This window comes from Canis lupus, chromosome 10 (genome assembly GCF_048164855.1).
Source record: "Canis lupus baileyi chromosome 10, mCanLup2.hap1, whole genome shotgun sequence".
Classification (NCBI taxonomy): domain Eukaryota; kingdom Metazoa; phylum Chordata; class Mammalia; order Carnivora; family Canidae; genus Canis; species Canis lupus.
In genome coordinates, this window is record NC_132847.1 from 23,033,655 (window position 1) to 23,061,206 (window position 27,552).

At 44.8% G+C, this 27,552-nt stretch overlaps 1 protein-coding gene across 5 annotated transcripts in view; it reads right to left on the minus strand.

Annotated features, from left to right (window-relative positions):
- FSTL4 (follistatin like 4) overlaps positions 1–27,552 on the minus strand; it is a 398,415-nt gene that overhangs the window by 362,590 nt on the left and 8,273 nt on the right. For all 5 annotated transcript variants that reach the window (XM_072841011.1, XM_072841010.1, XM_072841007.1 and 2 more), the window contains one exon: positions 27,376–27,511. In XM_072841011.1, the coding sequence (XP_072697112.1) occupies positions 27,376–27,501 (126 nt within the window). In that variant the 5' untranslated portion in view covers positions 27,502–27,511. The remainder of the gene's footprint in view (positions 1–27,375; positions 27,512–27,552) is intronic.

A 27,552-nucleotide genomic window follows, 5' to 3' on the forward strand; every position in this document is an offset into this window, starting at 1 on the left:
ACCACAGATGACTTTGCAGAAGAAAATAATCAAACTGATAACAGAAATGAAAATAATGGAATGATACCTTCACAATTCCAAAAACTAGAATTCTATCTCCGGTGAAAATATGGGTATACACAGGGCAAAATAAAGATATACCTAGATAAACAAAAACTGAAAAAATATACTGCCAGCAGATCACCACTAAGAGCAACATAAGGGAACACTTTGGACAAAAAGAAATTTTTTTCAAATGAATGCATACTTATGCAAGAAGGAATAAAGAGCATTGGTATGGGTTAAAAATGGATAAATCTATTTTTGGCTGCTTAGCACAACAATAATGCTCTTTAAGGTAATATATTTTGTAGAAAATGCATGACAATATGATCACAAAAGGTTAGGAAGTCAAACATAACTGAAATATCAGAATGGCTTTTTACTGTTCAAAAAGTGGTAAAATTAGTGCTATGAGACCAAAGGAGTTGGATAACAAAAAAATCTGATCCAAAGGAAGACAAGAAAGGGTAGGAAAAAACAGAATAAAGAATATAGATAATAACATGCTAGATTTAATTCCATTTAAATAAAAGTAGACTAACAATTCAACTAAAATACAAAGATTGACATAATACATAAACTAAAACCCAACAATATGCTGCTTACAAGAAACATACCATAAATAAAAGGATACAAAAATGCCGAATGTAAAAAGATAGAAAAGATAAACATTATTAATTCCAACCAGGAGAAAGCTGGTGTTGATAAGAGACTCCAAAAGCAAGAATTATTATTAGTGACAAAAAGGGATGGTTCATAATAATAGACAATTTAACAGGAATATATATAGCAATTCTAAACTTGTAGAAGACCAATAGCATAGCTTAAACATCAAAAAGTCAAAACTAAAAGTAGAAATGGAAAAATCTACAGAAATGGTCCAAGAATTGAGGAAACATCTGTCACTAAGTGACAGACTAAGTAGAAGAAATAAATCAGCAAGGATCTACAAAATTTGAACCTCGCCATTAACAAACTTGACCTACATCTATCTCTGAAATAAAGAGAGGAAAGAAGGACGGAAAAAAGGAAAGGAAAGGAAGAAAGAAAATGTACACAGAATTTGAAATGGAGCAGGAAACCACACATACCCAGTTTCTGGGTTGGTGACAAAGACATACATCAAACACTCACCAACAACTGCACATTCACCTCAACTGTCTGTTCAACATTTATAAAAACTGATCATATGCTGAGCCATCAAGAAGTACCGGCAAGTTTCAAATTACTAAAATCATAGAGTACAAATAGAGTTTTGTGACTATAGTGAAATTAAATTGGAAGTCAATAATAGGAGGAGATGGAGAAAAATCTCCAAATATCTGACCCATTGATTTAGAAGTATATCACATAATTTCCAAAAGAAAGTCACAAAAGAAGTAAGGTATTTTGGAATGAGGGACAATTGAATTATTGCATCTAAAAAACCGTGGGATGTGGATAAAGCAGGACTTCTAGGGAAATATAACCTGAAAAGCATATGTTAGAAAACAATAAAGGCTAGAAATCGATGACCTAAGCCAACTGTCTCTGAAAGCTAGGAGAAGGACAATTTAAGCCCACAAAAAGTAGTAGGAAACAAATATGATAGGAGCAGAAATCAATAAAATAGGGGAAAACATATATCATAAAACTTTAAAGCCAAAAGTTGGTTCTTTGAAAAGATGAATAAACTTGATGGATCCCTAAGAAGCCTAAGGAAGGAAAGAAGGAAGGCAGGCAGGCAGATGAGAAAGGAGGGAGGGAAGGAGGGAGGAGAACAGGAAGCAAAGGAGGACACAGAATTTGAAAATGAGCAGCTAATCACACATACTCAGTTTCTGGGAGGATGACAAAGGTGTCAATAAAATACGATGGGGGAAAGGATGGCTTTTTCAACAGAGGGTGCTAAATCAATTGGATATCCATATGGAAAAAAAAATGAATCTCAACCTCCTGTCTTGCAACATACATAAAAGTCACTTCCAGGTGAACTGTAGATGTAAATGTGAAATGTAAAATAATTATGTCCCCAGAAGATACCTTAAGAGAGTATCTTCATGACTTCTAAAGCAAGTGAATATTTCCTAAATGGGATATATGAAAGGTAGCACCATAAAGGAAAAGAACAATAGGCTGGACTTTATTAAATGAAGACTTCTATTCATTAGAAGACGGGATTAAGACAGTGAAAAGCCAAGCCACCAGGGGAATGTGTTTACAATACATAGACCTGACAAAGCATTTGTGCAGCATATAGAAAATACTTGTGCAAATAAACAAAACAAATACAAGTCATATACTTGAAAAATGAGCAAAGCACTTGTAAAAGAACTTCACAAGTTAAGACCACAGTATGAAACTGTTATATACCACAGGAAAAAAATGTTTAAAAACAACAGTAACATCAAATGTTTACAAGGATAGGGAGCAACTATAATTTTGTACTCTTGAGGAACCAGCCCCAGCAAGACTCTCCTCACTGGTCTGAGTGTTTACCAGGCTCCCTGCTGTGGGCACTCTTTGTTATCTCAGGGGTTCCTTTTCGGCCTTTTTAATCCTTTAATACCTGTTTAACCAATTCCTTCTATTAATTTTTTTTAAACCAGTGTGAATTATTTATTCCCTGACTCAGTGGTTCCTCTCCTGGGTGACTCCCCAACAGAGGCTGGTCTGCATGAGCATCAGTGTACACAACTCAGCATGGCACCTAACAGACAAGAACAGGGACTCAGCCAGATGCCCCCCAAAAGAAGCACGTATAGATAAATGTTGGCACATCCATACAATGGAAAACTTCACAGCTATGACAAGCAACAGAGGCAGTAACTTAAATCAGTCTCACAGATGGGACTTTAACTTTCATGTGGAGTGAAGGAAAGCAGAAACAGAACAGTACAGTTTGTAGGATTTTATTTTTATAATGTGCAGAAACAAAGAAAAACCATCTCAGGTCTGAGAGGACAATGACTAAGGGGACACCAAGGAGGTTTCTGGGGTTCTGGGAATGTTCTTGGTTATGACACTGATGGAGGTCACATGGGTGTGTCCACCCTGTAAAGATCCATTGAGCTCTACACAGAAGATGCGTACTCTTTCCTGTCTGATATGCTTCCATTAAAATTAAAAGATGAAACAGAACAAAGTACCCAACTGTACAACTCAGAAGTCTGGTTTTTTTTAAAGATTTTATTTATTTATTCATTAGACAGAGAGAGAGAGATAGAGATAGAGAGAGAGAGAGGGGCAAAGACACAGGCAGAAGAAGAAGTAAGCTCCCTGTGGGGAGCTGGATGTGGGACTCAATCCCAGGACCCCAGGATCACGCCCTGAGCCAAAGGCAGATGCTCAACCAATGAGCCACCCAGGCATTCCAGGAGTCGGTTTAATGGACTAAATCACACTCCCTAATATAAGATGAGGAAGTTTCTACTGAGGGAAAGGCCGAAGTGTGCTCACCATAATGAGTGTTAAGTGGCCAAGTCAGGTCGACACCTAAGTCTCATGAATCCTAGCACCACACTCTGCTGCCTTAGAGCAAATGCTCCGCCAGTACTCGGGAGCTCTATGACAGGGATTGAAAGGTGAGACTCTGAAGTTGGAGGTATGTAGGCTGGATCTTGGCTTATTCTGGCCAGCCATGCCCCTACCACCTTCAGTCAATGCCTTCATCTGCCTAAGCCTCAGTGTGTTCACCTATAATAAAGGTAGGTGTGGTACTTTCTCCTCATAAGAGCCGTGCTGGTCACCAGGGGAAATAATAAGGAGCCGGACCATGCTTAGCATGGTAAGTGACACACAGGTGTCCTCACATGGTGACCATCATCACTGCTATGACCACTAATGGAGGTAACCAAGGGGAGATAGGACAGGGTCATTTGGGGAAGGCAAATTAGCTCAATGGCTCCATCAATTATTGAAGCTAAACAACAACCTGCTCTCTAGTACTTGAGAAAGCAACCCCCCAAAAGCTATAGCAGAATGGTGCAGAACAAAATTCACTGGCATAAATAACACCACAGTCCTGGATACATTGCCTAAGGAAGAGATTATTTGCTGCCGAACCTTCAAACCAGATGGTTATAAATGAGAGTTAGCGCATGGGCATTACTTAATGACTACATTTCTTTAACTAAAAATCTAATTTTATTATGGTATAAATCACACTTTCTTGAAGTAGGGAATTAATTTTAGATTTTTCATTCACTGTTCATAACCTTTCCATGAATTTGACAGCCAAATCATTTTAAATGTCATTTAACCAATACAATACAACAGCTTTATTCCTCATTGTACCCTTCCTGAATCCATTATCTTCCACTATAATGGAGAAGAACTTAAGTAAAAAATTACCATTCCATAAAGCTGTATTTTACTGTGCAGTTCAACTGCATAATCTTTATTTTTGAATCAATATAATATGAGTGCTGAGTAATACTTTTCATAATCCAAAAATCTATTACAGATTCTCAGCTACCAAAAAGTAGTCTGAGAGCAGCTCAAAGAATATAAAATGAGGATCCTCAGATTCCATCCCTGGATACTTGTCGCATTCATCTGAGGCCATGTTCAGGAGCCTGAGGCTGTGTGTCAGGCTCAGGAAAAGGATGGTGGAGCCCAGCCACAGACCAAAGGTATGCCTCCTCATTCACGGGTCCTGCCATCTTCAGGTAGAGGGAAAGCCCCAGTCTGTCACTGAGAACATGAATGGGATTTGGTGGCTTCTGGGAAAATGTTGGCTCTGGGGGTTAGGAAGATGGGCATCAAAAGCATCCACTACCAGGAAGAGAATGACACAAAAGCACCAAGCGGAGTGGAGCTCAGCAGGGCCAGGTCTTCACACATGAAACAGATGTGAATCTGGTGCAGATGTGGCATAGCCCGCTGAGGCGGCCAGCTGCTGGCCCTCTGCCCACGCCACTGTCCTGACACGGATTCCAGGACACATAGTGTCTTGGTCTGGCATCAGAGGAGCAGGAGAGGCCCCCTGCTTCAGAGAGCCTCAGGCCCAAATGCCTGAAGAAGCTACACAAGGAAGTCCGCGAGTTCGATTTATAAACCATAAACCAGTTGAGATCAAAGCTTTGCTAACATTGAGCACTAATCATTGCTGAAATTCTGACATCTACATTCTAAGTTTTTCTTATCTGAGATGCTCTTAAAACTAATGCTTCTTTAACAACCTTTCTTACAGTTTTTCATTTATTCATTTGAATTTTAAAAACTTTAACCACTTTCATTTTTGCTAGCAAGACACCATTCTGCAATTAAAGTCTTCACTTGGACTGACAAAATACAGCTAAATAAAGTGATGCCTTATGTAGCATGTATTCCATTACCGGCTCCCATTTACTGAGCACAAATCAACCGTTTTGTACACTTTATCTCATTTATATGGTTCAGTAAAAGGCGGGAGGAAAACTGCTGCATTGTTAGATTTCTCAGCACATCATGTCTGGTCTTCAAAGCCAGATGACAAGAGGATTAGGGGATTAACCCTAAACTCAAGGGCTAGTGTGAAAGCCAAGCTGAATTATCCAGCAAACAACAGGATTTTGGAGGGTGGGGGGTATAATCTGAACATCTGCTGCCTCCCACCATAAGTGTGGAACCTGTGTCAAGCTCTCTAGGAAAGGTCCAACCAAGGAGGTGCGGGCTCTTGAGAAATACCCCCTAGTCGAGGGGTCAGAGCTCATCTTTGAACCTTGCATAGAACAGAATCACATGCCCAGGAGCCCTGGAGGGTAGAAAATGTGTGTCCTCTCTAGTAAACTGCCTTAATGCCTTCAAGGTGCATTAAAGGGGGCAGAGGAGCAGCCAACAGCTGTAAGCCTCAATAATGCTCAGGGAACTAAGGAAGTTGGGCACAGGGCATGGGCCCTTCCACCTTCAGCCAGCCCTGCCCACATGCTGCCTTATCAGGTGAGGCCTCACTTGCCCTTCTCAGGAGACTGGGAAAGGAAAGGGTGGCTGGCCCTGGGCATGGCCACACAGGCAAAGGAAGTGACCTTCTCCAACATTCTGGGGCTGAACCATGGAGATACATTTAGCAAGCTCCTTCTGTGTCCTATCCAACAAGAAATTGGCCAGTGTAAGGAAACTGGTATTTACATAGGAACAGAAGGTTTATAAAGACAGAAGGCAGAGACGATGTATGAGTGATTTTGAAAAAAAAAATGGTAAAGAAATCTCTGTACAATTAAGGCACAAGGCACTGGTTAAAAAATTTAAAAAGCATAATTATGAACCTGCAAATACTTCCCTTGTGGCCCACTTAGGAGGAACATCAGTTTTATTATGCCCACAAGGAACAATGTGAAACAAGACCCTCACAGCCTCCAGGGGATCTGAGGGACTCCCTGATTTTACTAGTAACTGCTCCACCAGCTCCAGCCTTGAAGGAATCACCCAGATACTCCCACTTCAGTTGACCCATCTGTAAAATGGGAGACCAGACAAGCCAGTCAGGATCAATTAGGGGACATCTCAGAACCAGGGGTTGAGTCTAACAGGCAGCTCCACTCGGTGCTTTCCGATGGGGAGCACAGAGTGACCCATACAGGAGAAAGCTGTGATACTCTGAAGAGAAAAGGTATTAATAGTGGTTACAAGACACCAGAGAGAAAATAAAGTATGAGGATATTTCCCGTTTTGGGAATAATTGCCTTCAGAATTTAAGATAATTTGGACGACAGTTTTCTTGGTTTTATTACTAAGGCATGAATAGAATATTATATGAGGATTTAGGGATTTTAAATTTGAAGTATTATTTAAAGCTATATGTTAAAGGTTATTCATGTACAATTAAAAAAGAGAAGTTGGCTCTGAATTTAAGGCTGTCTTCTGTGGTGAATCTACCAAAGCGACAACACAAGTAAACACGAAATCACATCTGAAGGATTAAATGTCAATGACTCATCGATCAGTCCACCTTGTTCAACATCATCACCAGCACACAGACTGAGACCAAGGAAGAAAGAGGGGGCACTTGCCAGTTTTCTCTGACAACTCAACAAATTAAAAACTAATTGACTTTTTGATTTAGAAAGTAATCCAGTAATCCAGTAATCCAGGCAGTAATTTCTGCCTCAGAAAAAGCAATCACGGTGTGTAAGACCATCCTGGCAGCATGGGGGCTCTAACTCCCCACCTGAGGGTACGATTCATGAACAGCTGATGTCATCTCCAAGGAACACCAGCCGGCTTGACAAAGCCCAGCCTGTTTTGTACAGAGCTAGTTAACCACAACAAGTGATAGTCGGACTAGATTGCCATTAAGAGAGTGGCATCTGTCTCCCCCACTGCCCATGCTCATTCATCTTACCCCCACACAGAGCCTGGCATATCATAGATCCTAAAACAAACTTATTGTAAGAATGGAATCAGATTATTTCAAGATCTCCTGGTGAGAACAGGGGGCAAGTGAGGTTCTCCACGAGGGTCATGGAACACATTGGTTGTCATGGAAGCCTGGCTTTCTAGACTTTTCCTTTTTCAGATAAGTTTACACAGAAACAGGGACACCCTAGGACGCCTTCCTCATTCTGAGAGGCTTCATGTCCACTAGTTGTCCTACCAAATAAGCCTCTCCCCTGTGCTGGCTCAGTTCCAGCAGACCACATGCTGTAGGAAAATCAAGAGCACTTTGTGGGTGTTTGGGAAGACAGATGGGAGTGAAGACAGATGGCCTTTGGGAGCAAAGGGGACAGAAGTTCACATTTTAATTATTCATTATACCCTCCAGGTACCAGCCAATAGATGATGTAACTTAATATCAACCTGTTTAAGATGATATTCAAATCTGCCACTTTTTTTTTTTCCGTGCCAGCTGTAAGACCAAGATGAGATTTAGAATAACCTCTACCTAAACAAACCAACCAGAAAAAGGAGCCAGAAAAAGAACAACCACAAAACCCCAAACCAGTGGAAGGAAGAAAAAAATAAAGATCAAAGCAGAAATAAGATAGAAATTTAAAAAACAAAAGAACAGATCAATAAAACCAGAAGCTACTTCTTTGAAAAGATCAACAAAATCCATAAACCTTTACCCAGATTCATCAAAAAGAGAGAAAGGACTCAAATAAAATCAGAAATGAAAGAGAAGAAAAAACAAACAGTAGCAAAGAAATACAAACAATTATGAGAGAATAATATGAAAAATTATATATCAACAAATTGGACAACCTGGAAGAAATGGATAAATCCTAGAAACATATAACCTGTCAAAACTGAAGCAAGGAGAAATACACAATCTGAACTGACTGGTTACCAGCAATGAAATTGAATTAATAATGAAAAAAAAAAATCCCAACAAATGAAAGTCCAGGACCAGCTGGTTTCACAGGTGAATTCTACCAAACATTTAATGAAGAGTTAATACTTATTCTTCTCAAACTATTCCAAAAAATAGAAGAGAAAGGAAAATATCCAAATTCATTCTATGAGGCCACCATTATCCTGATACCAAAACCAGACAAAGACCTCACAAAAAGAACAGAACTAGAGACCAGTATCTCCGATCAATATAGATGGAAAAATTCTCAACAAATTAGCAAACTGAAATCAGCAATACATTTTTAAAAATCATTCACCACAATCACGTGGGATTTATTCCTGGGATGTAAGGGTGATTCAGTATTCACAAATCAATCAACATGGTACATCACATCAATAAGAGAAAGGATAAAAATCATAGGATCATTTCAACAGATGCAGAAAAAGCATTTGACAAACTATGACATCCATCATGATAAAAACCCTCAACAAAGTAGGTTAAGAGGGAACATAACTCAGCATAATAAAGGCTGAGTTATAAATAAATATATGATAATATATGACAAACCCACATCATACAAGCCAACATCATACTCAATGGTGAAAAGCTGAGAGCTTCTCTCTAAGATCAGTAATGAGACAAGGATATCCACTCTCACCATTTTTATTCAGCACAGTACTCAAGTCCTAGTCACAGCAATCAGACAAGAAAAAGAAATAAAAGGAGTCCAAACTGGTAAGGAAGAAGTAAAACTTTCAGTATTTGCAGAAGACATGATACTATATATAGAAAACCCTAAAGAGCCCACCAAGATACTATTAGAACTAGTAAACGAATTCAGTAGGGCCACAGGACACAAAATCAATGTACAGAAATCTGCTGCATTTCTATACATTAGTAATGAAGAATCGGAGTGAAATGAAGAATCCCCTATATAACTGCACCAAAGATAATAAAATATCTGGGAATAAACTTAACCAAGGAGGTGAAAGACCTGCACTCTGAAAACTATTAAAAACAAACAAACAGGGGATCCCTAGGTGGCTCAGTGGTTTAGCGCCTGCCTTCTGCCCAGGGCATTGTCCTGGGGTCCTGGGGTCCTGGGATCAAGTCCCACGTCGGGCTCCCTGCATGGAACCTTCTTCCTCTGCCTGTGTCTCTGCCTCTCTCTCCGTGTGTCTCTCATAAATAAATAAAATCTTTAAAAACAAACAAACAAATAACCTATGTCTAGAAAATAAAAAGATAAAAAAGGCTACCCTAGCCCCACCCCAGCACCGTCCTTGGGTCCCTGTTTCATTCATCTTTCTTAACAAGGAGCATGGCGGTAGGGGTGTCACAGATATGATCTGACATAAAGGTGCAAAAAGTTCCAAAGCCACAGTAGGGCTGGGGGTGAGTGACCTGGGGTAGGAGGTGGGGGGACAAGTGGGCAATGGGGGCCTACAGGCCAGCTTGGATGGAGCCTGATGGGAATCGGGTTGAACATCCCTAAAGTGGCAGATGTGTAAGGATGGGCAAAGTTCTCACCCTTGAAAGGACAGCAAAGCCTCCTCCATCTCAGAATCTCTCCTTCTGCCCAGAAACAGTTCCCGCTCCTCCCACCCTCCTGCCTGGCCAGGGGCCCCCTCCAGCCTCCTGGGCATCACCTTCTACTTTCTCTTCACCTCTCCTTCCTCATTCCCAGCCTCTGAGGGAGGCCTTATCCTGCTATTCCCACCACCGTGAGTCCCCCCAAAACACTCAGCTCCCCTCACCCAGGGCTCTTGGCAATGTTTCTGTTGGTCTCCTGACATTTATTCACTCCTTCATTCCTTCATGTGTTCATTCATTCAATAAATATAAATAAATAACTGTCCTGGGGATATAGCAGTGCCCGGAGAGCCACAGTCTCCAGTCTCTGTCCCCATGAAACTTATTAATGTGCAGAGACAGACAACAAGCAAGTGAAATTTACAGAACACGTCAGGGTAAGAAGCACCAGCGTCACAAACGACATAGGCGAGGGGCAGGCACAGAATGAAGAAGGTGAAAGGGCTTGCGACTTTAGATGGGCAGTCAGAGCCCATAGGGGGCTGTGACTACAGTCGAAACGAGTCCCTTCAGAGCAGGACTGTTCCATCCTCCCTTCTGACCAAGAAGCCAGTCCCACTCTGCATCACCTCCCGCCTCCACAGCTGAGGTAGCAGCAGGGAGAAGTGGAAGCATTTGTCCCAGAAACGGCAGTGAGCATCACAAAGACAGCTTGCATGTGCTGACCTGGCTCCGTCAACCCTCGGAACCCCCAGGAGGAACCTCTCTGATGCCTCCTCACTCCCACGAGCTTCCACCACCATGCCCTCCACTCAGTACTTGCTGATTTTTGATTGCTGTCTGAATAAATAATTGGCTGGGGCTCCCAGGGGTATCCGCTTTTGAACAGGGAGATAAATCTCCAAACACACTTTGATTAGAAGGCACTTTCATTGTACCACTATAAAACTTGTATTAAAAATGGAACTTAGAGTAGTTTAAATTAAGTGAGTTATATATAATTAAAAAGCCTTTAAGGCACAATAAGGCTCTTTTTCAATTTTCTTTTATAACAGAGTCAAAAAGAAAGAAAGAAAGGTGCCCATGGTCAGCATAGCTGGATTGCTGTTCGCCTGGTAACTAGCCTGTCTGAGAGTTCCAGGGAGAAACAACAGTGTTTTTCCCACATCCTTCCCCTGCTCCTTAGTTGGGCAGCTCCATGAGCTTTAGTTTGCTCAGCTGTAAGATGAGATTCAGGGCAGTTCCCACGAGACACTGGTGAGAACAGAACAGGGGTGATCCAATGACACTGAACATCAATCCTCGGCTGGAGAAATGCCTGACCTATATCTACCAGGTCAGGAGCCAGGCCAGCCTGTGACACTTACACCTCCCAGAAGAGGCTCAGGCTTAGGGCAAAGGCATGTGAAAGATCTGTCTCCACAAGCCTGAATCCTCTCTCTCCCTGAAGAACAGGTGCCCGGAAGGACAGTGAGGGGAGAAGTAGTTGTTCTGTCTGCATTTCTTCCACAGGCAAGCCCAGGGGCTCCCAAATAGGGATAAGTACACAATCCAGAACTCAGGCTATATCCCAGACCAATTAAATTGACAGTCTCTGGGGCTGGGACCCAGCCATCAGGATTTTTTGGAAACTATACAGATGATTCCAATATGAGGACATATATGGGAACTACTGGGCAAACTAAATCCCTTACAAACTCTCTCCCCCACGTTAGGCTCACACTTCCCATGTCACTGCTACTTATGGTGACACTCAGCAGGTGATACTCTGATGGACCAGCATGGCTTACCCAGGTGCTCACAGAGCTCTCCCCCGGGGAGATGGTGACACTTGCACACGAGCTGGACACAGTGGTGCCAGTTTCCCTTTCTCAGCAAGATTTCCAAAAGCCAGAGAGATGGCTCAGGCAGGTTGCATTCTGTCTCCAAAGGGAGTGATGCCACCTCACCATACAGGTCTCAGCAGCACCTGGGTATGGGGCAGGGGGAGGGCAGCTCAGCACCCATAATGGAGAGGCCTCGCCAAAGAGGGGGAGAATGGCTTGGCTGGTCTAGAGCGCATAAGCTGGTTTTGCACAAGGGGTATAGGGCTATCAGGTGCTATACCTGATAGCTTCAGTTTCTTTTGCTTCAAGAGGAGACTCAGCACAGTGGCTAGGAGATGGTGGTAAGAAGTGAGAGAGGAGGGGAGCCAAGAGCACTCAGATCAGGTGGCTGCTGTAGCTCTCAGGGTCCACCCACAGACAGCATCTTGGGAATGTCAGGTATCACTGTGCCCTGGCACTGAATATGGTGCCCAGAATGCTCGGCAATGTCTTAGAGCGTCTGGAGTTGGGGAGGGGCTGGGAGTTCGCCGAGGCAGGTTGGCAATGAGGACAATGGACAGGATGGTAGGAAGGCTCCAGTGGTTGGTAGTGTCAACTGTAAATCATCAGCTCCCATCACCAGCCACCTCACACCTCTTCTTACACCCCGCCCCCCAGGCTGTCCTGCCTGTCTTTCTCTCAGCCTCCTGGCTGCCCAGTGGCTCCAACACAATTAAATCCCAGGATTCCTTCCCCTTAACATCCTTCATATAACATGCATTGCCTACAGAGCTGACCCTCCCTCGTCATTCACAGGTAGCCCTGACCACTTGTCAGCTATGGCCATCCCATGGGGCAGGGGTGTAACCTCCTGGGGTATATATGCCCATCTAGATGAGGTAGGCATACCTGTGAAGAATCATCACCCACTACCACAGCGTGACCAAGCTTCATGCCTTAGGTGCCTGGGGCTACCCTACCACTCCCACCTCTGAGAATGACAGGCCCTCCTTCCATGACAGCCCCTCCACAGCAGGTATGGGGCTTGCCTCTGGCTGAACCCAGTGCTGATCCCTGTTGCTCTCTCCCAGCATTGGTGGAAGACTGGGCAACACCAACATTTTCCCACTGGGCAACCTTTATCTAACAGTCACCACTTTGGTCACCACAGCGGAGAATCTTGCCTCCTCGCTTAGGTTCCAGAGCCCAGCTTTCGGAAGGGAGACTGCTTTCATCAACCCTTAGCAACTTCCCAAGGCCAATTCTCAGAAGCAGAAAGAGAGACCACCACACATCACCACGCTTATGTCTCCACCCAGAGCCCAGACACCCACTGCCCCATATGCATGAGCACAGTAATGGGCCGGGTCAGGCCCTGTCACACATGAGGGCAGATCCCCAGGGATACACACTATGTGTGCACATATGGCTACAAAGGGCAATGGCTAAAAAGTCCCACCAGACCCCCTTGTAGAACTGGAAGGTAATAGTCAAAGATATGGTCATTCTGCAAGCGTCAACGGCTTTCCTGTAGGCCCTTTCCCACAGTAGGAGTAGGTAAGAAAAAGGTGTACGTGTTGGGGAGACAGGGGTGAGCAGAGAGGCAGGACATGCTCTGCTACTCCCCACAGGGTACATCAAGAAACTGCCCACAGCCCAGTCCCCGGAGGCTACCTCAAGCTCTGCTGTCCTCTGGGAGGTGGGGATGCATTATCTGATGTGATAGGGCCTGCTTCGGCTTTCAAAGCTCAGTGTCATCAAAAGTCCTTTTCTTAGCCTCAAAAATATGTGTAAAGGGGGGGTGGTAACAGCCCAGAGCTGTGGTTAAGAGTGTAAGTGGGACAGTCAGAATGCCAGGTGCAAGTCCCAGCTCCACCATGTAATATTGGAGAGACTTCAAATAGCTCACCTACCATCCTGAAGCTTCAGTTTCCAGATCTTTAAAGTAAGTTAATAGTACCTCACAGAATCTCTTTAAGAAGTCAATGAAGTAATCCACTTAAAGCTTTGACAAAATGGTAGCCATTTATTAATGTTATCATCATTAAAAGCTATGGAATTCAGAGAATTGTGTATCAGGAGTCAGAATTCCTACCAAGAATCTCCTTATTCCTGTAAGAAGGGGTTGAGAAGGGTCATTCAGACTCCCAGAGGCCACCTTTCCCTGTCATCCCCATCCGTGACTTATCTCTGGTTCCCTAACACTCCATAATTCTTGGTTACGCAGAAACAGACATCATTGGGGAAAAAAAAAAAAAAAAAGGTTCCTAATGCAACAAACTTTGCACCTGGCTGGGAGCAAAGCCTAGCCCCACAACTGGGAGATCATTTATCAGATCTTGTCTTCCATGATGACTGGCCTAATTATTCTACAACAGCTCAATTGTGATGTTGTTTACTAGATTCCATAGGGCAGCAGATTCTCTTAGAAGAGACATCTGGAAAAGCCAGGACTCTCCCCGCATAGAGCCCTTTCTTCCCAAAAACAATTCCAAATAAACCTCAAAGCAACTGTACTAAGCAGTTCCCTGTAGCCACAAGTGATGTGACTCTGGAGTCACAGGGCCACATCCGAGCCACAAAGCCTACTCTCATTCAGTCAACTTGGTGACAGGGTGTGGATACAGACCCTGGGTGTTAGAAGCACAGGCCCCAGGAGGGAGAGGAGGGTCAGGTGGTGCCTGGTGAGATGTGAGTCAACCCTTGGAGGAGGTCAAGCATTCTTGATAGCATGTCTGCTGGGATAAACCAGGGGTGCGTAGGCTGAGCTTCAGAGCTGCCTCGTGCACACAGGCCAGGTTGGTGTGGTGGTGGGTGGGGAGGGAGGGCACCAATGAGTCAGAAGAAAATATGGGGAAGAAAGCACAAGAACAAAGAATTAAGACCATGTGGTCCTCTTACCTCCCTTCCAGCTATCAAGATTGGAAAGCTCAACCTCATAAATTGCCTACACTTCTAAAAATCTCAGCTCCTGTTGCTCAGAGTGCTGAGAGGATGGAGGCAGGCTCCTCAGCCTCACCACCTCTCTCCCCACTTTAACCTGCCTTCTCCCTCCTTTACTAGAGCCTCCCAGGCCAGTGCCCGCACCCTTGTTCAGAACCTCCAAATGTCACCCTACAGGTAGGGACTTGTCCCCTGGCTTCGCCAAGTGGAGCCAATTAGGTTCTCAGAGACTAGACCTGGGCTAAGTGGTCCAGGGCGCTGAAGCTGTAGGTTTGAGTGGTAGCAGGGCCAGGACTATAGGGCTAAGGTTCCAGGGTGAGGGCTGTAGGAAGGGATCTGTAGATCCATGGGAAGGCCAGCCCCCAGAAAAAACAGGTAAGGAAGAGAAAAACAGAAGTGGGAGAAGCTGTGGCTGGCAGTAGCAAGATGACAGGCAGCCTGCAGCAGGCTTCAGGACTTTTCTGGGGCCCCAGGATAACCCTTACTTAGATATACGCACTTTGGAAGGTGATTCTGCTCCTGGCCATCCAAGAGTCCCTAATCAATCACTCGGAGAAGATGCCTGGATATCTACCCTCGCATCTCTTCTCTCTCCCTTTCCACCCAGATAGGGTCCTATTCTAATCCCCATCTATACTCAAGGATTCCTCCTCCTAACATACTTAAGTACTCTACCCACACACATCTCCACAGTCCTCTCCAAAGCTCTCTGGCTCCATGAGGTCCTTCCCAACCCCATCTCCTCCCAGTGCCTCTCCACTTTAAACTCTCATGTCACCCACAGTTTGGCCCACACTGCTAACTGAACATGATTTGTTCTGTATTCATTGCTCAGCATACTGTGAGTATACAGGTGAGTTCTTCAAGTACTCTCTCTGATTATTCTTTCCCCTTTCTCATAAGCCCACAGTGAGACATCGGCCCACACATATAGGAATTTCCTGTAGAATGTAGCTCATGACCATCTTTTCTTGTAACATAAGAACAGTCACTTTGAATGAGATTAAGTTTAAATTTTATTATACATATTCATCTAGAATGTAAAATGAGTCACAGATAATTTTGTGCTAGTCAGCATGGCCACAGAAGTGTTGCCATTACCAAAAATTACCAAACCAATTGGTGCAACAAGGATGGACAGGTCAACGTGGGGCTCTAATGCAAGAGTGAAGTCTTCCAGTGTAACTGTTCAGGCTCTGGGTGGTAATGCCACACCCTGCAGTGCCAGGAGCTCAATGACGCCACCTCATCTTCCAGGTGGGATCCAGGAAGCCCTGAGCCAACAAGAAGGACACGGTCACATCAGGCAGGACCACCTTAGGAATGAAAGGGTACAGAGGAGCCCTGTTCTGGTGAACACGTTCTGGATGCTTGTAGGGCTGGGGGTGCTCTGGTTGAAATTCTGAGCCTGGACACCATGGGGCTACTGCAGTCAATGCTATGTCCAATCTACAGGGAGGACACTCTGACCCTCCAGCCCACCCTCTGAGGGCTCAGGAGCATCAAGTCATGGGCCAGGACCAACCTGTGACACTTGACCTGCCATCAGTCACATCCCCTCAAGTGAAGGGTGTGTGGACAAGAACAAGCATCCTGCTCTGGCTGGATTCAGGGATGAAGGAATGGGATCAGGGAAGGCAGGAGCTATGTTCCCCTTTATTACTTAATCTACCTATTTTCCTTTAGGCTATAGTTGAAAAATTAACTTAATCACTATACACAGGTAATATAAGATCAACAAGTGACAGAAGTATTTAATTCCTGCTGACACAGATTCTGTTCAGCAATAGTCAACTGCTCCATCCCCCTCCCAATTCCAGGCCCACCCCACGCCTGGATAGTCCCAACAGACACAGATCCCATTTCTCCTCAAACACCTGACCATAGCTGGCTGCTCAGTGGATATCTGATTCCTAGATTTAAGACCACCAAATGCCCTGGGTGACCCAGATGGCCCAGGACACAGAGACCCATAATGGGTAGCCACACAGCATCCTGAGAAGGTCAGGTGGGAAGTTCTGTTATGGGGCACAAAGACATATTCCTAAACTATACTGCCAGAGGGTGAACACCCAAGCATGAGGCAGAGAATCCCGTCTTCACAGCCAAATGCTGGAGGGAAAACAACAGCATATGTAACAACCAAACAGAAGGGAATGGAGGAGGAGGAACAGTGGGGCATATTCTAGAAGCACTCCAATTAGAACATCTGCCTGGCAGGCCTCTCCCATTTGACATCTCCCAGTGTGCTCACATCAAAGCCTATTTCACTGCACTGGACACACAAAATGTGGCATCAGCAGAACCATGGAGACCTGAGGTCTTTACTAAAGAGGAAGTATCTAAGCATGTTTTAAATGCAAGGCTAGAAATAAATAGGAAAGAACTGTTTTCTTTATTTAGAGAGCAAGATATGAATGAGAAAACAGCTTCAACAAGTTTTTATTTCAACTGTCCTAAGACTAGTGTCAAGAAAAGCCATCTAGAATTTTACACCTATTTCATGACATCTCCGAAGAGAATTTTGTTCCCACTGCCCTCAATCCTTTCCTGTCTTTGTAGGGACATTTGGCAGCTACCCTCCCTGGAGCCCCGGGCTATTTCTGCTGACCCTCAAAATTCTAAGCACAAACAGAATATCCTGCATTTGTTGGAGTTCATATTTCACTCTCTGGGTTCCATTTGGGGCACATCTCTCTGATGTGCCTGCCACATTGATGCTGGCTTCTTGGCAGAAGGGACAGCCAGGCAGGCGTCAACAACCACTGTAGGGAGGGGACAGCCATGAGTCAGGCATTTCATGCCCTCCCACACTCAGAGCCCATAGAACTCTCTTAAGCCTCTGCTAATTCAATGAGGATGTTGGAAATTGTGACAAGATTCTAATCTAAGTGGAAACTGAAGACAATCAGGTCTTTCCTGGGGCTGCTTCTGTAAGGAGTCCTAGAAAGTCAAGTCACCTGGTCCAAATCCCTACATGATGCCAAACTGATTAAGATACCAGTAACTCATTTAAGTCCCTTAAAATATCTGAACATGCTACTGAGTCCCAGGCTGCCGTGGGATTCCCCCTCAGGGATTCTAGGGGGTCCAGACCCAAGGGGACCTGCCATTCCACCAGAAAGAGGACCCGCGAGGGTCTGAACACTGAGTGGCAGTTACTGCGGCTAAGACCAACATGCCAGGCCATGGCGAGGAAGAGGTGTACAGTCTTCCTGATGGATACTTAGTGGGACACAAAACCACAGCTGTGACTGCCAAGTTCTGTGCCAGGTAGTACATGTACCACCTTAGTCATGGCAACTCTGAAACCAGCTCTATTATCACCTGCATTTTACTTACTGCTAACCTGAAGGTCAGAGAGAGTAAGTGACTTTCCTCAGCTACCTAGCTGAGAAAAAGCAGATTGGAACCACTGGGCCCTCTGACTTGAGGGGCCCCTGAGGCAAAGTTAGGACTAGAGATACTTTAGGAGCAGAGCACACAGGCAGCAATTCAAGCAAGTGATTCGGCCTCACCAGGAAAAACCAACTATTGGGTTTTAAAACAATAACTATCCTGGAGGAGAAAGGGGAAAGGTTGAACATACAGAGTTTGGTGGAACAGAACAAGGCAGGGAGGACAGCAGCCATTTTTCCTGAGACCACAGAGGGCTACCTGCAGCAGGAACTGCCCCACTGCCAGCCAAGCCACCAAGATTGCAGAGCAGGACTCAGCCTGAGCAAGGAGAGAGGTATTATCAGAAAAGCAAGCTGTGCTTCAAAAGCTCAGGCCCTTGTCAGGTTGGCAGCTCTCACTTCTGTTGCTGGGCCAGGCTGCCAATACCCTCATGGATGAGTAGATGGCCAGGATAAGTGGTTTCTTAAGCCACTACGCACTCCATGAGTGGCTCACTGGTGATCAGTGGTGTTCTCTGGAAAGGACTTCTGTGAGAAACAGGGGGATCTGCTTCCCTTCTCAACTCTGAAAACACACACTCACTGAGTGCAGATCCAGAATAACTAAAAACTCAAACTTTACAGGTTTTGTTTGTTTTTAGCTAATACCTCCAGAAAGATTTCACCTTGAACTCAACACCCTCTTAAAACAGTCAGGAGAGGGGAAAATCAAGGACTCAGTCTCCAGATGAACCATCAAGCAATTACACAGATACCTTCTTAGATTTTCTTACAGGGCACCTGTGTGGCTCAGCAGTTGAGTGTCTGCCTTCAACTCAGGTTGTGATCCCAGGGTCCTGGGATCGAGTCTCGCATCAGGTTCCCCACAGGGAGCCTGCTTTTCCCTCTGCCTATGTCTCTGCCTCTCTCTGTGTGTTACTCATGAATAAATAATAAAATCTTAAAAAAAAAAAAAACTTCTTACAGATGGAGGGAAGCCATTGGTCTCTAAGGTGATTCCCTTTTGGCCAACACCAGCCTCCCATCGGTACCAGCTTATCCTCATCCCTCCTCTATGTGTAGTTGAGGTGAAACACATCCTTTGATTCAGGGAATATCTGAATCCCACAGGCCACTCATCCTCCATTCTCTAATCCATCTCTAGTATGAATAAAATAATACTACTGCCTTTTATTAGAAGGAAGATACCATCAACCAAATAACAGTGCTGTGCCATTTTTCACGAGCCAAGTCCATTAAAGAGATGGCAAAGGAACTTTAAAAACCAGGAACAAGAGACCCTGTACCCTACTTTTCCTTTACGACTCAGACACACCTGTCACTTGAACATAGAGTAGTACCTGGATGTGATACTGAACACCTAGATGCAGGTGGGCCCTCTCCCCCACTCCATGCACAGGGCACAAGGGCCTCTTTCTGGGTTGAGTACTCATCTTTCATATCTTGGAGCTATGTCTTTCCAGCCATGAAATTCACACAGATACCACAGAGAGCAACACTGGACCTCCATCTGGGAACCTAGTATCTCGGCGTGGCTTGGGCTCCAGCTCACCAGGAAGTTCCAGGCCACACAAGCATATGCTTCTATGGACCTCAATTTGCAATAATCTTTAGATAAACCTTTACGTGATCCGCAACTGCACTGTGATAGGTCTTCAGACACAACACACCTACACAGGCAAATGCAGAAGGTGCCAGTAGAAGGCTCCTATGGGATTCATTGTTCTTGCTTCTGTGAGTATGGCCTTTCATTCCTTTTATCAATAAAAAAGTATAAATAAAAGCATAAATAAGGAGGTAAAGGGAATTCTAGGTAGTAGCTTTAGCTTTAAAAATAGAATTTCATTTTTCTGTTCTGTGAGATCAGGAAGTCTTGGGGCCACTTCTCTAGGTGCAATTCCCAGAATTCAGCAGATATTCACACAATGAAGAAGAGAGTCCATCCAAGCTCCCCTCCAGCTCAGTATTCCAGGACTGTCTCCTCCTCTTGGTGACACCTGCAGAGCACCAGAGTCTTTGCCATCAGTATACACTGCAGCAAAGCTTTCTTTGAAGTCAGATGTGTACAGAGGGATGGGAGAGCTGTGGTGTCTAAAAAGACCCCAAGTGGACACCCTCTGGTCAAGTGACTGAGAATTCTTTACTGCTATCTATCCCTTCGCAGGAGGGAACACACAAGGTGACTTTTGACACCACAGGGATGGGTCAAATCTTCAGATTTAACACGTGCTATATAGCTGTACAAGAATAAATAAGTAACACTTAAAATGTTCATCATATGGACTAAAAGGGCCCAGTCAGTAGTCCTAGAATTAAGATGTGTGGACAACCCGAAAGGGATCTGAGCTGGCATCCTGGCTACCCTCTCACTTTCCACATAAGCAAACTGAGGCTGGAGAGGACAAGGAATGCAAATCCACAGAGCTAATCTGTGCCAGGCTGGACCTGGAACGCAGAGCCAAAACAAGTTTCTGTGTGCTCTCACCCAGAAATTAGCAGCCTTGGGCAGACCGCACTTCTGAGTTAGAAGGTGTCCACAGTGCTTACAGAACTCTGCTTGGTTCTCCCCAGTGGGTCATCTTTCAAGTCTTGGAAGTGGATAAGAGGACTAATAGGCTTTACTTTGGACTGCAGAGAGGTGGCCATCCCATAAAACAAGTGGATCACTAGCATTTGGGAGAAAGCAGATGTCATCCCCAGCTTGAGTGCCAGAGCTGTGCACTTCTACTCACTTAGTGACCCAACAAACGTACTTCAGAGCCCTCTGCCTCTACCTTCCCCTTCCATCCCCACTGCCTGACCTCACTGTAACACAGATCTTCCCCTTGGGGGCTGCTTCCTCCAAAACATGACAGTATGATGCCATCCTTGGGAGAAAAGGATGAAGGCCCAAATAAACCACTAGCTGCCCCTCTCCTCCATGCCCCCACCAGAATTCTATTCCCCTCTCCACCCTGCAGGGGTCCATTCACAGCTGGATTCTGCATCACAACTCCCTACTAAGCCCAGAAGTGTTGTCAGGGAAGCAGACTGTAAAATTAAAGTGAAGTTAATTTTATTTTCTGAATTTTATGATACTCCTTGCAACACTCCAGCACAGCATGAGGCTGCCAGTCTCCAGGGTCAGCCAGGGGCTCCATCTAGACCAAGTATTAAATAGGTCCAGGTCTCCTGACTCAAGGGAAGACCTAAGGCCAAAAAAGCAAATACACGTCGCCACCCGTCAAGGGAGAGAGAAAGGCAGTATGGACAGATGGCTTCCTGGCCAGAGAGGCATGCTTCCTCTCCTCCCAACACCAGCAGACCTGGGTCTCACTGCAGTCTTCTCAGGTGCTACTTGCTTAGAGTACAGGGCCCATGTCATCCTATCCCCTCCATTGCTGGGACCAGTGCCCTCCATCTCTCCAGCGGCTACAGACAAGACAAAGCCCAGGGGACTCGTAGCAAAAACCACAGTGGTAGAAGCAGAAGGACAATGGCCCTGGCTTGGCGGGACCAAAGAGTAGATTCCATTCACATGGGGCAACTTAGAGTCTGTCTGACAACATCATGGCAGCTACTTCTCTCGAAATGGTAAACAAGAGAGATAACCCACGAGTCATAGAGAATAAATCAAGCAGATGATTGGGGCCTGGCAGGTTTGATGCTGCCAACTCCCCGAAAAATGGAAATCAGAGCCCCATTTACAATGCATGGCCTGATGTCCTGATTACAAGGGTGGAAAGTTTCCTACAGAAGTATAGATTATTTAGCAGCAGAGGCATAAAAAAAGTAGATGAGTAAATGCTAAATTAAGAGGAAGAAGAATAATGGTGCTCTGTGAACTCATAAATGTTCATTTTCCTGGGTCATAGAACTTTTCAGAGCCAATTAAAACTCTATTAACTATGATGTCAAAATATGAAAGGGGCATGCAGTGTACCAACTTAGTACAGGGTAGGAGGCTTGCCTCGAGCAGCACAAAGACAAAGACACTGACTTCTCCTGTCCGAGAATAAAAATAAAAACCCTCTAACACCACACCAACTTGGCAAGTGCATCCCCAGAAAAGCCTAGCTGGGCCCTGGGGACAGGAACTGGGCAGGACACCAGCATGGGGGACAGTACGGGGTGGGAGTATGGGAGTGTGGGCTGACCCTCAGGATTTAAATCACTGGCACACAAGCCAGTGAGGAGCCCTGCACACAGAGGGAAGTTTACCTGTGCACTTGTTCACTTCAGAATAGGTGAAAAAGACTCTCAAACCCAGGCTACTTCACTTTGCCGCTCCCCTCCCCTTGCCCAGATGCCTGCCCCATCTAGTTTGCAGCTATTTCCCAGCAGGTCTGCAGCCTGTACATGCCTCTTCTTTTGCTGCTGACAGTCAGCCTCATCATACAGACAAAAGCTAAAAAAAAAAAAAAAGCTGGGGTTCATCACCAAATGCAATCTCCTTCTTGGATGTGTGCAGGCTGGGAGGTGGCCAGTGGTATTCTTCTAGGGCTTTTCTGCCCAGTGTCCCCTGAGACCAGGAGGGTCAGCATGACCTGGAGCTGATGAGAAATGCAGAATCTCAGGACCCCACCCTAGATCTATGTATGCATCAGCATTTTAACAGGACCTCCTGACTCTTTGCAAGCCCACTGAAGTTCAAGAGAGGCTGGTACAGGGCAGAGCCCACACTAACTCTGAAGGTGGGAAATGGCTCGTCCAACTCCTCCCGGAACATGGAGTACTTGCCACCATCTTTCACCTAAAATGTTATGGATTTACTCACGTACCTCCAGATGGGAGGTTGTGTTCTCCCAACCTAAGCTGAGAAACTAAAAATCCACATCCTCTGACAGAGAATTATCACTAGAGAGTCATGCCTGAATATTCCAGAACCTGAGTGTCTAGGAATGGGAGCTCCATAGAAAACATCCATAAGTGGGAATCCCTGGGTGGCTCAGTGGCTAAGCACCTGCCTTCAGCCCAGGGCATGATCCTGGAGACCCGGGATCAAATCCCACATCAGGCTCCCTGCGTGGAGCCTGCTTCTCCCTCTGCCTGTGTCTCTGCCTGTGTGTGTGTGTGTGTGTGTGTGTGTGTGTGTGTGTGTGTCTCATGAATAAATAAATAAAATCTTTTAAAAAAAGAAAAAAAGGAAACATCCATAAGAGATGCATACTGGTCTGCAGATGAGGTTCAAAAAATGCCAGCCTAGGCCCCATCTGTTCACAGGGAGAAGGAAGGTGGTTTCCCCACACCCACAGACTCAGAGGCGAGAGTAAGGAGAAGTGAATGGTAGAGGCCTCAAAGCCCACCAGATCAGCTACTCTTTCCCAGTCAGCCATCAGAAGAGTGGGGCATGGGTTGGGGTTGGGGAGGAGAGAGACTAGAAAGAGTGCGGTCTTAAATTCAATCAACACTTAAATTCAATGTAAGAACAAGGACACTGATTAAAGCAAAGAAGTATTTTTTAAAAAATTAGTGCCCAGTCTCCGCAGCCCCCATCTTCCTCAACACCCGACCAATGCAGAAGGGAGCCAGGGCACTCCGGCTCTCTGCATTAGAGCCCATCCTCAGCCAGAGACAGGAGCGCCCCTGAGTGCAGTCAGCAGCATCAGGACCAACACTTGCAGGAAGGACCAAGGGCCATTCTGTGCTTTCTTAGGCCTACTTCTGGGATTAGGGAGGTGGGCAACCACCCTGATTATTGATACCCTAGATACATGTATCCCTCGAAGGCTTGCCTGTGAGAGTGCATCGAAAACATAGGGTATCTGACCTCAAAGCCTTTCCCTGGTCTGTAAGCACTGAGGCATATGAAGCTAACAATTTTAAAAGGAGCCTCCATATTTATGGTTATTTAGTGCAGGACTAGAAACTGTGGGTCAGAGCAATGTAAAGAAGTTACAACAGAACACATAAGGGGTGCATATGGTGGTGTAATGGCCACCAGCCAACCCCAGAGCCCCACAAATGGGAACACAGACAGCATCCAGGGCCCAAAGGTGGGGGGGGGACCCTCCCACAAATGTCCACCCCTTGGGAGGGGGTGGATCCTTGAGGCTGCCCCCCTCTCACTTTCCTGATCTCCCCAAATATAAAATTCTACCACTACTGATTTTAGTACCAAATTGGTCTTGGCCAGAGTACAGGGGAAAAGGGGCAATTTTAATTATTTTAGAATTTCAGTGAGCTGCAGCTCTCAGAATTCAGAATTTCATTAGTATTCTAGGCCACATTCTGCCACTCAGGTCTTATTAGAGAGGCACTCCACCCAGCTACGTTTCTTTTTCATCACATTTGTAAAATGATAAACTCCTTGAAGCTATTTCAAGTGCAGTCTTTGTACATAAAACAATAATTTAACAAAATTTACATTTGCCATCATTGCTTTAAAAATGCGTGAACACACACATGCACTGGTCATTTAATCCTTATTTACCCTTAGGACAACTCGAGTAATTGGTGTAATAACTTTAAAGGGAAGTCAAATCTTATTAATGCTTTCCAAGTACTTTAAAAATCTCGTCAATGAATGTTGTGTAAAGTAGCTGGAAGAAAACACAGAAACAGTTCACCATCTAGGTCCTGAAAATACATATATTTTTAATTTATTTACGAAGTCTCGACAAACTCGGTTGATTATGATTCTTCCAGAAAGTAAGACTGAGGAAATGGCTAGAGGAGTGTGGTATAGTTTGGACCATCAGTTATGGATATATGAACAGCTACAATTCAAAGAAGAAACTGCCCAGATCCTTTAACATATAAGGACTACCCTGGGACGTCAGTGAGCCTCAAGCCTGGCCTGCCTGCAGGCTGCTCACAGGTCAGCTGGGGGCACCATTCATGTCCTTACTGGACAGGAAGGGCTGCACAGGGAGGGCTGTCATTCATTGAAATGACTGTCTGGTCTCAATTTTGAAAGCACTAGGAGGACTTCACAACTAGTACTAAGTGTTGAGTACCCACTGCTCAGAAAAACAATGAGTCTCTACTTTGCTCTGAAAATTATTAGACATTGTAAGGAAGAGAAATGTAAATAAAACGGGCTTCATCCAATCAGAGAGAGAGACAAACCATGAGAAACTCCTAACTCTGGGAAATGAACAAAGGGTTGCAGAACAGGAGGTGGGCAGGGGGTTGGGGTCACTGGGGGATGAGCACTGAGGAAGGCATTTGATGGGAAGAGCACTGGGTGTTATACTACATGTTGGCAAATCGAACTTCGATAAAAATAAATGAAAAAAAAAGATAGGCTTAATCTGTATGCTCAAATAAAAATATAGTTGTTAAAAACAAGAAGGACTGGTTCAGAACTAGACAGCAAAGGTGACCAAAGTATGCTCAAAGAAGGTTCCAGAGAACCAGTAAGAACAAGAGCTAGGCCATGGAGGAGAGGAGTCAGCCATGTGGAGAGAAGGGACAGTATCCCAGACATGAGGACGGTAGCAAGGAAGGGCACAGAGAGGCCATGCATAAAGAGGGGTCAAAACGAGCAAACAAATCAGGTACATATACATGTTCTCCTCTACTGGAACATTTGCTGAGGCTGTCCGATACCCTAGGCCCACTCATACTATAATCATCTCCTTTCCACATTGATAAAAGCAGACTCCACGAGAGAGAAATTATTACAGTTTGCAAAAACGCAAGCCACAGCAACAAGCGCTGGATGGATAGGGCAGCCGTTCCTGCATTTGGGAGTCTGTAGAGGCATCGCTTCCTTTTCCCAAAGCAGCACAAGGCTTGGAACTGGGAGACATTTTCATCTCCTGGGCTCTGTCCTAATGGGAGGAGAAAAACCACATCCCCAAAACCAACCATCAAGAAGCCTTACTTCCTCAGAATGAGCTGTAACTGTTTTTTCAGAGTGTTTGGATGTTAACAGCAAAGATAAAGATGCCCTCGGTTGATATTAACTTACCTTCACTTTTACCTCCAGCTAAAATCCCATCTTAATTGGTTTGACTCATTTAATTGAAATAAGCAATTTAAAACAGTGAGCCAATGAGCCCCAATAGTAAGAAGACTAAATAAGCTTATCTGTGTGTTTGCCTGTTTGCTTTGCTATTAAATATTCAACAATATATTTGTAGGGTTTAAGCGATCCTTTTCCCTCTGTGTGGATATGAGCACAATGATTAAGCCATCCCACATGGGAAATGCTGTGCTGGCTAGCAAGTCAGCCTCCAGGCTCTTTCAAAAGAGCATTAAGTTGCATGGACTGCGATGGGAAAGAGAGTGATGCTCTTCAATCATCTGCTTACCACAAAAGAAGCCACACGAACTTCAGCCAACATGTGCACCTGACTACTTCTGAAGCTCCCTTGAGATTAAGGTTTGTAGGTCTGGGATTGCATCATGATTAAGTAATAATGAGGAAAAAATCGTGACTTCTGATCAAATAATGCATTAATCCTACCTTCCCCACACTGTGTGTCATTATTCACTCTCTGGCAATGTTGACTTCTGGAGATAATTTTTCTTCTCTCATATACAGGGCAGGAAACGAGAACAGAGACAAGAGGCAGGCATGCATCAGGGAGGACAATGCAAGCTGAAAGGATCTGAGGAGCTCTTAGATAGGAATGTGCATGCCCCACGTCATCAAGGAAATCCCAGGCAGCTTTAATGGAAGGATGCAGTTGTTGCTTAGGGCTTGGCACACACACATGCATGCATGCACACACACACACACACACACACACACACACACACAGCATTTTCTTCAGAAAAACTGCTCCCCTCATAAGCCCCATATTCCTCCGGCCTACCACCTGAGCAGGGCTAGGGTGCAGCTTATGAATCCTCCCCAGTACTTAAGACCAAGTTCACTAAGCAATTAGCAGTGTATCGAGACTCTCCAGGGAGGTGTTCGAGAATAAGTTTTTCAAGCACTTTAGAAGCATTTATATATACCTAACATGCCATTAATCATTCTTATCTGTTCATTAAGACAGTCTCCCTTAGGACCCTTACTTGCCAATTCTTCCTCAGCCTGGTTCTTTTTATCTGTATACGTGAAAAGGAGTCTCTCTCGCTCTTTTAAAACACATTCTATAATTAAAAGACTTCATTAATTCACATGGGTGTGCTCCACCATTGAGTCTGCATTTTCAGAGTTTTATTAAATATACAAAAAGGCCATTCTCTTGAGGGTCGTTGTGGAAGACAAACCATACAACTGAAGCTTGGTTTTGGAATACATTTTCAGCATTGCAGAGATTTTAGACTATTATTTACAGCATGATATAAATCTCCTGTCCAGATCAACACATGTTGTTTCCTTCTGCCTCTTACCAAAAAGGGGGCACATTTTTAATTCACACTGCAATCTTACTGATATAAAGGTAGAGAAGAAATCAGATATGTTGACACTGAAAAGCGGCACGTTTTAAGGGTCATATCAGGTGTTATGTGACAATACCTCTGCTTGTGCATCACCCACACCCACGTTCAGGCCTCTGCTGGGTCCTGGGTCCATCCATCCCAGCGCAGCTGGAAGGGAGGCCCCAAGCAGTGCAAGACGCAGCCATAAGTGTCCTGGTTTCATTTTGTTGAGTCTGTTGAGAAAATGACAAATGTTCAGAATTAAGAATTGCAA